Source organism: Nasonia vitripennis, assembly GCF_009193385.2.
Source record: "Nasonia vitripennis strain AsymCx chromosome 3 unlocalized genomic scaffold, Nvit_psr_1.1 chr3_random0012, whole genome shotgun sequence".
NCBI classification, from domain to species: Eukaryota; Metazoa; Arthropoda; class Insecta; order Hymenoptera; family Pteromalidae; genus Nasonia; species Nasonia vitripennis.
The window spans coordinates 93,357-108,976 of record NW_022279632.1 but is presented as its reverse complement, the minus strand read 5'-3'; the positions used below and the strand labels follow the sequence as shown (position 1 = coordinate 108,976).

Here is a 15,620-nt window from a genome sequence, read left to right as displayed (position 1 = left end):
ACAATCCAAGACGTCGATGTCATAGGCATCTTTTTAAGAGGGTTTATTATTTCCTTGTTTTTTGCTACCACCCTTGTTTTGTGATCCTGATCCCTTGTTGGATGTGTCGACTGCTGTCTGCGTAATGTTCACGCCATGTCCAGTCCATGTCTTTTTCTGAACGGGGTTGTTGCCTGTTGGCTTATTAGGCTGACTGTTTTTTGACTCGTTATTACCCGCGGGTGGGTAGGTGGTTTTATGATTCTGGTTATTTTGTTTGTTTTGCGCGTTCTAATTATTTTGCGCGTTGGCTCGATCTCGATGTGTGTCATCGAGTCGGCAAATATCTCGAGAAATTTGTTGACCGATTTTATCTCTTTCCCAGTTACCGTGCGCCGTATGTCTCGGTCAAAGTGCTCCGCGATCTTTTTCACAAGCTCGTGCTCTTCTAGATTTAGTTCTAGCTCGCAGGCTAGACCGAACATATAAGTGGCATAGCTGACATGGCTTCGAGGCCCAAGGCTGTACTCTCCAAATTCTACTTTACGACCATACGTTCTTTGAATTTGATCATTCCAGTAGCGTTCCCGGAAGCGCGTTAAAAATGTCTCGAAACTATCCACCTCTGCTTGAAGCAGATACCACCAGTTATGCGCGTCGCTCTCCAAGGCTTGAGATATTACGTATTTCAACTCGTGGTCTTCCGGTTTGACCAACTTTATATAATTGTCTAGTTCTGATAGGAACTTCATGGGTCTTTCGCTTGCTAGGCCTTTGAATTTCGGCGTAGCTATTTTTACGCGTTTGGTAATGTTAGGAGTAGATTTGCACTGATTATAAAAAGCACAGTACACAACAAGAAGCGATTTGGCATTTTTAGATTCGGATGATGATTGCACACTCGTATCCGTTTCCGGCGCTTGCGGCGCCCTCGATTCCCACTCGTGCTCAATTAAACTTGACTCCTACATGTGTTCGCTTGAAAAAGCCAACTCACTCCTAGTTATGTAATATACTATTATCCTCAACCCGTGACGAAACCTCCTCGAAGAAAAAAGACACATACTGCCAAGTGAGCGAAAATATCACGCCCTACATATACATCAAAACATATTTCAAACATGTTTTTATAACATATGCATAAAAAAGATCATTTTCAAAGCCTATAAAGTGGAGCAAAAATAGTCGTTTTTGCCCCTAAGGAAGTAAATGACTATTTTTCTCCACTTTAGAAAACTAAAAAATGAAGATAGAGGACTGAAAATTGTCATTTTCACCCCTTATTAGTGAAATGGCTATTTTCGCTTCACTTTTTTTTTTATTTTTTGCTTCATTTTCTCACTAACACTTTAAATTGTCAAAAACATTTCATAGGCAACAAAAAATGATCTTTCTTATACAAAATATACACTTTTTATACAAAATACGGCATACAACAAGTGACAAATGTGCTTTTCTAAACTCGAATAATTTTTCGAACACAAGTAAAAGTCGCCATAAGCACCCTTGCTTGGAAAAGCCCATTTTGCCCCTAGTTAGACAATGTACTATTCTTTTCAAACTTAAAAAAATACGATTAAAAAACTTTGTTAAAAAGGAAGCAAAAAGATGTATATATTAGAGTGATCTCTGATATACATCTACAAAATCTCATATAAGTTAGTCACTTAAAATCTTTACTTCAAATTAAAAAACATGATTCCAAAATTGAAAATTAAATATTAAATTAAAAATGGAAATTCTCAAAGAATTAGAAAGTAACAATATTTAATTAACTACTAGCATATTGCATATATTAAATAATTAAAATATTAACAGATTCTTGTACAACTTACCAAAATTGTAGTTACAATAAAAGTTTTATTGTGCAAATTGTCAACTATTTGAGTATATATTTCACCGTAACTTCTAGTAAAATTTATTCCTCGTGTGCTATTCCAGCGCCCAATTTTTTGTAATCCATCTTTTGTATTTAACTCGATAATATCTAAAATGAAATCAGAACGGAAGCCTTGATTATCAAACTTTATTGAGCCAGTCAGTCCGGTCATTTCAACCTGAAAATAATTCCAGATGCTTAAGAACGCTAAAAAATGCTAGGTAAACTTGAAATCGTACAGAATAAAACAAGCGTCATTGACTTTTCTCTTAAAGTTGATTTTTTTAAATGTTATTTTTATAAATTTATTATAATGATAAAGAAATTTTCATAAAAAAGAATCCATTTGATTCATATATTTAGTTCTGCATAGAAAACGATTATTTACAAAAATTAAATTATGGATTATATTATGGATATATAACTATATGGATTATATACGACATCTATAAAACGCACTTTAATTTGTTAGCGATAACGCAAAATAACGCGTACCCAATAAAACTATTGTAAAAATCAAAAGCGGATTTATACAATTTTTTGTTAAAAAGAATATTGCAATTTACGCAATATTCTACATTAAAACGATTCATTGAATATATTTCAGTTACTATTTAAACATACAACAAAATCTTATTATTTTGATTAAACTCCACTACCTTGTATCCTGGACCTGACCTATACTTAAATCATCAATTATATTCAATTTGCTCTCTCTTTCTCAACCTGTCGTCAAAATTACGACACAGGGCAGTAAATGTTCATAGCTCTTCATATATATATATATATATATATATATATATATATATATATATATATATATATATATATATATATATATATATATATATATATATATATATATATATATATATATGTGTATATATATATATATATATATATATATATATATATATATATATATATATATATATATATATATATATATATATATACCTATCTTATAAGCCATTTAAACCTTAGTCTTAGTCTTAGTCTGTTGGGTAGAGGTAAACTGCGGCGGCCCCTGCACGGGAACGTGCCAGTCGAGCAATCAGGCGAAGCCCATTGTGCTGTGCCTCCTGTACCATAAGTAATAACTTTATAAGCCCTTGTTAATAGCTTCGGCAACTCGGCAAATTGATGCTAAACTTTTTAACCTTAGTTCCTCTAACCCCAACATGGAAACCCCCCACACCCTCTGTCTTGTCCCTGCGAAAGCTGGGCATTTACACAGCAGGTGGAAGGTGGTCTCCGTTTCGTGCTCGCACCACCTGCAGCTCCCAGAGTCCCTTGGTTCCAGGTTACACAGGTGGTATCCTACTCTCCAATGTCTCGTCAGGCAGCTAACGGCCAGCCTCAACCTATTCCTGCTTAGGCTCCTAATGGTCCGCAGCCGCTCCTCAGGTGGGCTGCTGCCCATCAAAGCCCTAGCCTGTCTTAGCCCATTGGCATTGGTCCATTTGTCGCTCAGTTGCGAGCTGCTTATTACGAGTACTTATGCGAGTTACTTACTATATTCTGTTCCAGAGGAGGCACCGGTATTTGCCGCTGGGGGGGGGACCCCGCAGCCGCCCGGTGACTCCCCTGGGAACTTACACCGGTATTTGCCGTCTTGACGACAGCCGCCTGGTCTTTCAAAATACTGTCCGTAGGTACTTGGTTTGAGCTGGGGAGCTCCTTTGTTTCTGGCACATTTGCAACAGTTTCCTGTATTTCATTCTCTTCCATTTTCATTTGTATATTTTACGGGTGTGTTAGTGTGTGTGGACCAAGCCCCACCTCCGCATCCCGGACCAGTACGCCCCCTAGAAGCCACTCACCGCGGAGAAGCCAACCCCGACGCCCGTGACCTCAGCATGCCCATCCCCCACCCAGACCCAACATGGACCTATCTGGTCACCAACCAGCACTGTTAGGTCAGGCGTGATTTTTTGTGGGCTAATAGGGCAGCCAGGTCATGCTGGATAGGCTGACCCGGGCCCCTGTACTATCCGACGGCCTAGGAGCGCCAGACAACCTAGTTTTCCTACGGTATCCTCAGATCGACGCAGTCAGCCTTTCTCGAGTAACTCTGGTGGACATACGTGCTCGGGGGCAGCTTTGGGGTCTGCAGTGTGTGATTGTTGAGGTGTAACATGTGTGTTCATGGGTTGTGTTTCCCAACCAGCACTACCGCCTTGGCCTGGTTGGGGGATCGCTCCTAGCCTCTAGTTGGTCTGTCAGCCAGTTTTCGCTCTCCTCCCCCTGAAACGAGGAGAATTGAGTGAGTCCCGCCCCCAAACCCGTTGAGAGTCCAAAGCAAGGGAGAGCCCTTTTTAGGAGGATCCCGCACTCGAGTAAGAGCCCTTTATACGGAGATCCACATACATTTGAGAGCCCGTTTTACAGGGAATCAGACACAGCCAAAAACATTTACTCTTTCTCGCCGGGTCTGGGTCTGAGATACGCCGCACAATCAACAAGAGGAGCCCCCTCACCGGACCATCGGTCACACGGCAAGGTGGAAATCCATCGAGAGGGCATTGAAACCTTAATGTAGGTGAAAGTAAAGACACTATATCTTTGGCAAAAAATGAAGATATCCATAAATTTGTGCTAAAATGATTAAAATTCATATTTAAAGCCTGTGGCAAAGCTTATAAATTGCTTGGAGTATTCCTTAAAAAATCACAGAAGTAGCAAACATCAAAATAATTTATAAAATCGAGTTTTATGATTTTTTTGGCGCGTATTCAAGTGACGCAATTTATTTCTATGAGCAAACATTTATTGAAATAATTTATCACTAAGCTTTAAATTTTTAGTCAATGATGGACATTGAGAAACAATTTCCTCCAACGGTCACTTTCTTTTTGTATACCATGTTTTAACCCAAATATTTGCATTTTAACCCTCACGAAAAAAGGATTCCATGAACACACATTTTTGTAGGTTATGAAACTTGATGTATGAAATGTACTTCTTTAACTTCTAATTCTTGTTGACGCACTGTGTAAAATCCACCTTCACACTTCTTTGTCTCAATCAAATATGAATATATAAAGATAATTCACAAAACAGCATATACGTATGTACGTATTTTTCGGGGTTAAGTATCTTGTTGTTTACTTTTCAAATAATTCGGAATCTTTGTAGTGCTTGGCCAGTGCCTAAGCAGTCACCATGCTTTGAACTGGCCAGTTGGCACTGGCCAGTCACTTGTCTTCTCGCCAGTTTCACTGCTCAATTTTCTACTTGGGTAATTATACTGGAATAATGTATGAAAAATTTAAGTGTACTAGTCAAAATTTATTTTAAGTCAAGCTACATTTACAAAAAAGAAAAGATGATGATGCTGAAACACATTATTAAAAATAAAAAAAATATTAACTTACGATCACGAGCTTTTCATTTTTCATGTAACGTCTCAATTTCTTTCTCAAATAATTTGTTAATTTGTCATCATCCTTATCCTTATATGGAAAACGTGTAAATATTCGTATAGACATGGTACTAATTCATTAACAATTTTTAAAGTTATTTGCAGACCTCGTATATCTTCCTCAGATGATGCAGCAAACGTGCATTGCGAAGTGAGAAGCGCACGGCGCCAGGTGGTTCGGTCCTCACAGTCCCGTTTTGTTTTTCCGTTCCCCTTCCCTAGTCTCCACGACTTAAAGCGTGCTACAGGCTACAGCTTTGATCATATATACGATCTCCCAAAAACACTTTTTTCAAAAGTGAAAACCTTTGCAAAAAAAAGACTAATAAACGTAGTGAAATCTCTAAATATTAAAATGTCAAGTAAATTTTTTTTTATATACGCATTAAGATATCATTTTTTGGGAAAACTAATTTTAACTTTAATTTTATATCTTAATGCGTATAGCAAAAAAAATTTACTTGACATTTTAATATTTAGAGATTTCACTACGTTTATTAGTCTTTTTTTGCCAAGGTTTTCACTTTTGAAAAAAGTTCTTTTGGGAGATTCCACATATTTTACAAAGCATATCCACCTTGCTATCGCATTTCATGAAATCTTGATCTATTCGATAGACAATAAGCTACTATTGCTTTAGACATTGATCGCATAGCGCATATAATCGTATAGCATTATTATATGCATATAATCACGTGTGTCGCCGAGTAGCAGACGAATGTCGGTAAAGTAGATGAACCACTTTAACCACTGGTGTATAATACCTAATATAATACTCACCGGAAGTCACGTGACCGGAGGAGACGAAAAAAATTGGGAGAGGATGGAAACTCTGAACGAAAAGAAATATACCGAGCAAATTTTCAACTTGCAATATTAAGTTAATAACTTAATATTTTTGGATGAATCTTTTTAATCGTGAAAGATTAGGTTAATATATTGAACTAGATACCAACAGATTCCATATACGCGCAATAGTAATGTTTTAAATGCTCTCGAGATTTTATTTAAGGTTAAGAAAATCGAATTTCAAAGTATATAGGGTTGCGCCGTCGACAAATCGTACTTTTTCTTGCCAGCGCGGCGCTGTCGCGCCCCTTGATATACATGTACCTCAACCGCGCGAGGAAAGCATAAATATATAGTATAGTATAGTCAAACGTTGCGAGTTGCGATAGCCCGAACCAAGTGAGGTTTCCCTTTGCAGTCACAGTTATTTAATCGCATATTGTTAGTGTAAGATACTTTTCATTCATAAGCTTCAAAACCAAATCGTTGCTTAACATGACGTCACCTCTATACACTCGAATATGTTTTCGTGATGAACCACAAAAATTTGTGACTAACAATAAGAAAATTATTTAGGCTAAGGATCGCTTTGATGGCCAAAATAATAACTATATGACGTCAACGATTTTGATAGGAAAAAAATTTATTATGCAAAATATACACGTTGCCAGAAAAAACATGCACATTCTGAGTCAAGAATGCTTTATTATGTTTTTGGCAGGTAAATACTTAATTTATTTTTTTCATACAAAACAGCAATTCTCAACTATGATAAAATCATCTGACATTGACGATAAGATTACTCATGCGAAGAAAACAACATTTGTAAAGGTATACAAATTCTAGTACAGATAATAATTTTCGTTCAAAGTTAATGTTTAGTGTAATTAATGTAATATAACTCAAATTATAGACTAACAAAAAGGATGGCCGAATAAAAAAGAAAACGTTGTCCAAAAGAAGTCAATCTTAGAAGAAGTGAAAAGAAGAAGTGTTATAGAACATTTTGCAGATTCCTCCCATGATACAACTGAAGATTAAGAAAGTATTTATGGAAAAAAAGTAAAACAAATCAAGGTATGTTATAACCTAATCTCATTATAGATATAGGCTAGAATCAATATTTTTAATGCAAGATATACTCCTTAATCGACGTTAGTTTTAGATTATAGTGATGATGAAATCTGTCATTGATTCTGAAGGTAATAATATTCACCGTCACTTCATTTTTTGAATTTTAAATTATTATTTGTTCAAATTGTATAACCTTTTATTTATTAAATTAATAGATGGTACTGGAACACTTTTCTTACGTTTTCAAGGAAATGTTGAGGGTAAATATTAACTCTTTATTCTGCTAACGTCAATAATGATAAGTGAGCCACTCGAAGTGTTATAGGGGAGATTCTCACTTATTGTTTAACAGATTTTAGAATGCTAAAATGTTTGTGTTCATTTTTTAGGTTGTTTGGTAGCAGCAGCAGCTTAGGTCAGTCAAAGTGTTGCCAAAGATAGTGAGATGTTAAACGATATTAGTATTGGGAACCTGATTAACACATCTCAGAAAGGTAAATTTTGTTAATATAATGATGTTAATTCCATAAAATTAAGAGGAAACTCCATTATTGCTTCCTTCCTAAGGAAGCCTTGTAATATTAATTTTTGGAGTTTGTGTGAAAACATGTAGGAAATATGTTTTAAGGCATTTGTTTGTTCGTATCGCCTCTAGCTGAGCTTCTACTCAGTGGATTTTAATCCGTCAAGTCTCATTTTTTTTGTTTTTACTAGTACATAGCAAGATAACAGTCCGGTTTTACATTTTTTAGACCTGTTATTTTATTTCAATTTTTTAGTTTTGAGATTTCAGTTTTTTCTAATAAAGTTATTAGAAAAGTTTATGAAAGTTAATTGCTTAAAATGTACCTGAAAGGAAATAAAATTACCTATCTTTTTAATGCGGAAAATTTATATTATCGTTCGTCGTTTTTTTATTACACACCATAAAGCGCTAATTTTTGAAATTGTTTTAATTCGAAAACTAAATTTTAAATCTTTCTAAAAACATCATGATTATTGAAAGTTATTAGGACTATACTTCACTTTAATTTTAAGTCGTTTCATGGGGCAGATCCTGAGAAAAACATCTATAACTGAAAAAATTCGTTTTTCTACGAGACGTGGTAACTGGAGACATTAATCAAGTTCAAATTTTGGATTCAGTTAGCATTATATAGCACTTCAATCCCTATGTTTGGGTTGTTTCTTTTTCTCGAGAGAGTGGGACTCTCATCTACGTCATCTCCGACGCTCAATCATGCTTTAAACGCACAGACTGTTCCTGACAAATACCCTTCAGTGCACTTGTATGACTGTACCAGTTAACTGCATAAACAAAATTTTTTTCCTCGTTAGATCTCTAAAAAGTTTTTAATCAGATTCCTATCGCACCCGAAGAGATTAAAATAACTGCGATAATTACGCCCTTTGGTTTATTTTAATTCATGTACATGACATTTGGTTTGCGCAATGCCAGCCAAACCTTCCAAAGGTACATTAATAGAGCATTAGGAGATTTGAAAATTTGTATTCATCTACATTGATGATATTTTGATTGCCTCAGAATCCTTAGAAGAGCACTTCGATCACTTGCGTTTAGTTTTTAAGCATTTCAACAAATTCTGTTTGTGTATTGATGTGAATAAGTGTAACTTTGCTGTTGAGTAATTTTAGGATATTCAATCAACTCGCAAGGCATTCGCCCAACTCAGGAGAAGGTCAAAGCGGTGTTAAACTTTCCCAAACCCTGCATTGTAGTGGAGTTGCGTCGTTTACTTGGCATGGTGATCTTTTATCATCGCAACCTCCCTCACGCTGCAGAGGCCCAAGTTCCTCTAAACGCGTATTTTTGCGATTCTCGTAAAAATGACAAGCGTCCAATTGAATGGACTGCGGAAACCAGCAAAGCATTTAAGCAGATCAAATCTGATTTTGCCAATGCTTTCATGCTTGTACATCCTCGCTGTGGCGCAGAAATTTGCCTCGTTACAGATGCTTCTGACGTAGCGATAGGTGCTGTTTTAGCACAGAAATCACTCTTGAACGAATGGGAACCTTTAGCCTTCTTATCGCAAAAGTTTACTCCAGCTCAGCAGTTGTACAGTACCTATGACAGGGAACTTACTGCAATATTCGAAGCAATGAAGTATTTTTCTTACATTGTTGAGGGCTGTGACGTCGCGATTGTCACCGATCACAAGCCACTCATTTACGCCTTTGTGCAAAACAACGAGAAAGCTCCTCCGCGTCGTTTGCATCAGCTAGGATACCTTTCTCAATTTACTACCCGTATAGAACACGTCAAAGGTTCGGACAACGTGGTGGCGGACGCTCTCTCTAGAATTGGATCCGTTCGCTTTCCCCTAGAATTCGACCTGGCCAAACAGGAAGCGGATAAACAGCTGAAAGAGATTCGTGAGTCACCGAACTATCCTTTTACTCTTAAGCGTATTCAGCTTGGTCCCGAGCACACAGTCTTATACTGTGAATTGTCTGGCGAAAGCTTGCGTCTGTACATACCGAAGTCTTTGCGTAAATCAGTATTTGACTTCATTCACAACACCGCTCACCCTGGTCCCAAGATCACCGATCGTCTTGTTCGTCAACGATACGTGTGGCCAAACATGCATCGCGACATTGCTGTTTGGTGCAAAAATTGTCTTGCCTGACAGCAGTTCGAAATCTTCAGGTATGTCAAAACATTCCCTGAGCACTTTGTAGCTTCAGACAGTCGTTTTGATCACGTTCATATCGATATCGAAGGGCCTTCATTGGTGCGTGACGGTTACCAATACTTGCTAACCATGATCGATCGCTTCTCTAGGTGCGTCGAAGCTGTTCTTCTTCAGGAAACCTCAGCCCAGACTGTAGCTTGCGCGTTTTTTGATACATTCTTGTCGCGCTTTGGCGCACCCAAGGTTATCACCTCGGATCAAGAAGCCCAATTTAAGTCGAGACTCTTCACTGCCTTATTATCCTTGATTGGTTGTGAGCGCATCCGCATCACTGCGTACCACCCGGCCACTAACGGCATAATTGAACGGTGGCATCGCACGTTAAAAGCTGCGTTTATGTGTCACAAGGATGACGACTGGCTTAGAACTCTCTCCACTGTACTGTTAGGTTTGCGTTGCCATGTGAGAGCCGATACCGATGCTTCTCTGGACGAATTGTACGGTACCACGCTACGGTTACTTGGCGAATTCTTCATTCCAGGAGACATTACGCCCGATCCGCAAATCTTTGTAGAAGAGTTCCGTGATCACATGCGCCTAGTTCGTCCCATACCAGTCGCGCATCACTACAAAAAACGCATTTTCTATTTTAAAGAGCTTAATAAATGTACCCTTGTTCACATGCTAAACATGGCCAACAAGACCGTACGCAGGCCCATACAAGGTACTGTCTGTCGAATGCGATCGTGAATTCAAAATCGACGTCAATGGTCCCCCTCGTAGCGTATCTGTAGAACTTTTAAATCCTGCATTCTTTATTGCCGAAAATTGAGTCGATGCAGGAGGAGTATCCAACGACAGTTCGAATGGCAATCAGCCACCTGTCCCTCGTCCGGTACTCAAAACAAATCCTGCCAAAAAAGTAAAGTTCGCGTCCGATACAAAATCGCAAGCTTAGCTTGGCTATTTAGTTTTTAAGCAGCGTTTTGTACTTTTATACTTTTGTATTACTAGTTTTAAGTCATTATGTATGTACATGCGATTCTTGATTCTCAACCTCTCTGGTGCAGAGCTTGCAAGTTGTTCTGCAAGAATCTCGGGGGGGGGGGGGGGTTGTGGGAAGCTCTATCGGCAGCCCTGCGTAAGTCAGGAGTGGGGATGTTTGCCGTGTTGGTTGGAGCGAGAGAGAGAAAGAACGAACGAACGCATGTCGCGGCCTGCGAGCCGCATAACGTTTCTGGCGCTTGAACTAGCAAGACGCACAATAAAGCCTAGTTGTATTTCCGAAAAAGCTGGTGGTTATTGAAGATACCCGAGGGTACCTGAGAGTATTGTGGGCTATCTTTATGACAGTGCGGCTAACGCGACAAATTCCCGCATATATGTGATAAATACTATATTCTAGATAAATGTACGTGCACCTACATTCGAGCGATATATGCAGTTACATGGAATATTGCTTAATATTTTTTTGAAGGCTGTGCTAGTTTTTTTCACCAATTTGTGAAAAACAAGAGTTTTAGATACGCATGTGCGTATTCTTCTTTTCTTCTCATTATTTCTTTGGCTATCTAACTACTATATTGTATATATTGTATTGAAGGTAATACTTGGAGTGTTGTTTCTCTCTCTGTTCTAGTCTTTTTCAAACAGTCGACTATAGTCTCCCACGAACTACAGGCTGTTCAATTGTTGCTGAGGAGTAATTCATGACACAGTTTACTTAGATTATTTCAATTCACGTCAATTCTAAAATCAACTTCCTTTTGATCATACTAAATTAACTTGTATAAATTTAATTATTATTTGTTCGGTCATTATATGATAAAATTTAATCTTTGATTTAAATACAACTAAATACCTTCGAGAAACTTGCGAGGCGCATTCAGTAATATTGTTCTAAATTTAACATTCTGTTATATTAATTGACAATATATTTTCTTATTAACTACAGATCGATGTTATTGCGTTTAGAGTCATTTACCTGCCCAAATGCTACACAAGTTTCCTTTTACGTAAATCAATAAAAATCCACAGTCCACGTAATATATATTGTAACGGGACAACGAGTGAAGCTCGCCGCGCTTTCTCCGCATCCAGGGTTTCTCGACTAACAGCGACGACGGTGCCACGACTCTTTCCCGGTCTAACCCTGCCGAGTTCGTGAGCAGAGTATAGGAAGGACGTGCTTTTAGGTTGACAATACGAACACTATTTGTCGTGATGATAAGTAATATATTGAAGTCACTTGAGTGTTACAATGGATTACACCGGCACACAAAATAAAAAAAGATGTCTGTACAAAAAATCAGACACATGTAACCTTATGTTTTTCGAGTCGCTGAATTCGAATCCGGTGTCAGTTTGGCCCTATCACGTCAGGGTCAAGGTCAGTTCAAGGTCAAACTGAGAAGAAACGGTTCAAAAAAATTGATATGCCATATATTTATGTTTTTTTGGTCGCTAAATCCGAATCCGGAGTCAGTTTGACCCGATCACGTCAGGGTCAAGGTCAGTTCGAGGTCAAATTGAGAATAAACGGTTAAAAAATGAAAATACCATATATTTATGTTTTTTTGGTCGCTGAATCCGAATCCGGGGTTAGTATGGCCCCATCACGTTAGGGTCAAGGCCAGCTCAAGGTCAAACTGAGAAGAAACAGTTTAAACCGATAAAAATGTTATATAAAACTTTCCAAAAATGGAAAAAGATACCAAAAATTGTAAAAAGTCTTCAAGTCATCAAGAGATTTGATCACTTAATATCATCCTTGTGTACAGAGCAAAGTTGCTTTCGTTTATATTTTTTTCTTATTTTTTTTCCACTAGTTTAGTAACTGTCGATGTCTTTCTTTACTCCTTTTTTCTCTTGTAACGAACTCTTTTTTCTTCAAATGACCTATGCAATGGGTTTCTTTTTGTCGTTTTGTTATTTGTTTTAATGTTCAGCGTCCAGCAAAATTCTGCCATCATGTTGACATTCCATCTTCCTTGGTATCGATTCTCCATTACACTTATATCTTGATGAAATCGTTCTCCCTGTTCTTTACTGACGTCTCGTAGATTAAGAGGAAAGTAATCAAGATGGGAATATAAGAAATGCATTTTATAACTCATCAAGCAACTCAAATTTTTGAAATTCTCCAACATTTGTGCAACTGTCTGATGATTGTATAAGTATTTTCTTGTAGTGTAACGCAATATAATACAATGTTTGTACTAATGAACTGACTCCATCTGACAGATTTGCTTAAGGCTACGGTTTGTAACAAGACTTAATTTATAAGGAATCTTGAACATATTTACAAAGTAGTGTAATGAGTATAAAGTAGTATTAGGCACTGCACCCCCTCCGCAAAATAGTTGCGTTTCGCGTATTTGCGTGACTGAGCTGAGTCAACGTTCTTTTTCCGTCAAAGAATGTTCAGAACGAATCTAACGCGTTTGGGCACCGGATGTTGTGGGGGTAGGAATCGGTTGATCCGGTGGATCTGCGGTAGGTGGGGTGGGAGGTGCAGGTTGATTGTCATCTGTTGGAGGCTGCGTAGTTTTGAAAGTACTGGGTGCTGGTTGAACGCGGTTGACATCTATTGGTGGAGGAATCTTGATCAGTTCAGGTGTAGAATTTTCCTTAGCGCCGTAAGGATCCTTTTGCAGAATGAACGCTGACTTCACGCGTTGCGAAGACACTGTTTTCTGTCTGCCCTTGACTTTGATGACTAAGGTCTGGTTCTCCATATTGCGTGAGATGACCTTGTGAGGGTCAGTGTACGGCCGTGTCAGTGCTAGTTTGGTTGCTTTTTCTTGTAACCAAACGTGAGAACAGGTTTTCATGTCCTGATGTAGGAATGGCTTGATCTCCGTCTTGTGATTTAATGGAACAAGTCTCAGTTGATGCATGAAGTCGCGAAATTCATTGTAGAATGTGCAAACGTTTGGTTCTTCGTTGGTGAGAGGTGAGAAATCACCGGGAATTCTCATTGATTTTTCGAATAATAGGTCAGCTGGACTGGTGTCTGTATCTACACGAATGCGTGTGCGCAGTCCCAGCATGACTATTGGAAGTAGACGGAACCACTTTTGGCTGTTTCCGTGGCACATGAGAGCTGTCTTAATGTCTCAGTGGAGACGCTCCACCATGCCGTTGGAAGCAGGGTGGTATGATGAGGTACGAGTCCTGTTTATTCCAAGGATTGACAATAGTTCGAAAAACAATCTGTATTCAAATTGGGCACTCTGATCGGTGGTGATCGTTGTCGGTGCGCCATAACGGTAAATCCAGTTGTCGTAAAACGCACGAGTTACAGTAGCTGTCGTTATGTTAGCAATAAGAATAGATTAATCGGGATTAATGTCCTCGCTTCTTAACAGTATCGTTGAAACTATCGCGATTACTGTTATCTTCATGTCCGTCATCTTCTTCCTGCAAAGAAGAAGTTTTTCTTAATCTGTTTGCACTTCTTAGATCGTAACGACGTGGCTGTCCGTGTATATAACACTCTAATGAGGGACCTTTTTGTTTTTTAACTAATAAATTTTGGTAACGGGGTGTGATTTTATTCTGTTGTTGTTGATGGGCTTTAACATATATTTCTTTACTTTTTAATTCATCGTTTGAATCATTAGGTAATTTTTGTTTTCGTGGAAGGGTAAAATTTTTTTTCCGTATTTCATTATATTACTCAGCTATATCTGCTCCAGGTTCGATGACATATTTGTGTAGTTCTTCATACGGTCCATACAGTAAGGTGAATAGTGCAAAATTTGTTAATGAATAAATGCTTTGATTATACAGGGTGAGTCATTTTAATCTTTAATCTCAATTATCTCGTTGGCAAAGCATGCCAGCGAAAAAAGTTTCGGGTAAAAGTTTTAGGATTTTTCCCTGGCTATCTGATGATGACCTTGACAATGTCATTGAGCATGACCTTCAAGGTCATTTGAAGGTCAAGTCGATTTTTTCAAATAGAAACCCCTACTTTTGGTACCAGAAATGGAAAGAGCGGGAAATTTTACGTTCGAACATGTGATTTTGGAAACAAATCATCTTTTGTGCGGAAATTACCTTTGACATCAGCCGAACCCAGGATGCACCATCTAGGAGGTTGTCAAAAGGATTTAGCATCCCATTTTTTGTTTTATTTTTTTTGTATTTTTTTTTATTTGTTTTTTTTGTTTTTTCCCTTTTTGTTATTTTTTTGGTATTTTTATGGAATGTTAACTGGAGTTAACCATTGATTAATTGTTCGAAATTACCGCCGTTTTGTTGGATGCAAAGATCAAGTCGAGCTCTGAATTGTCTTATGGTTCTAAGTAGAACATCTCGAGGGATTGCTGCACAAGCTGTACGAATGCGTTCGATCATATTATCTCGCGTTGTTGGCCGTTGAGCATAAACAACATTCTTAAGATATCCCCATAAGTAAAAATCGGGAGGGGTTAAATCAGGTGAACGAGGGGGCCAGGCAACTGGGCCACCTCGCCCAATCCACCTGCCATTGTAGCGGGTGTTTAAATAATCACGAACAATGCGTGCATAATGTGGTAGTGCTCCATCTAATTGGATCCACATTCTTAGCCTTGTGGCTAGATCTACATTTTCTAGTAATTCAGGTAAAATGTCTCGAAGTAATCTCAAAAAGTTTACCCCATTCACGTTCTCTTCAAAGAAATAAGGACCAATCAAATAGCCATTGATGATTCCACACCAGACCATAACACTCTAGCGGTGTTGATTGTCTATGGGCCTGAACCAATGAGGATTTTCATCTGACCAATAATGGCAATTATGTCTATTCAATTCTCCAGTGTTTCTGAAT

At 38.0% G+C, this 15,620-nt stretch overlaps 1 protein-coding gene across 4 annotated transcripts in view; it reads right to left on the bottom strand.

Annotated features, from left to right (window-relative positions):
* LOC107980680 (glutamate receptor ionotropic, kainate 2) overlaps positions 1 to 15,620 on the bottom strand; it is a 602,400-nt gene that overhangs the window by 563,787 nt on the left and 22,993 nt on the right. For all 4 annotated transcript variants that reach the window (XR_004227195.2, XM_031927147.1, XM_031927149.1 and 1 more), the window contains one exon: positions 1,815 to 2,036. Coding sequence is in view for 3 of the 4 variants with exons in the window: in XM_031927147.1 (XP_031783007.1) it covers positions 1,815 to 2,036 (222 nt within the window). In the remaining variant the exon portion in view is untranslated. The remainder of the gene's footprint in view (positions 1 to 1,814; positions 2,037 to 15,620) is intronic.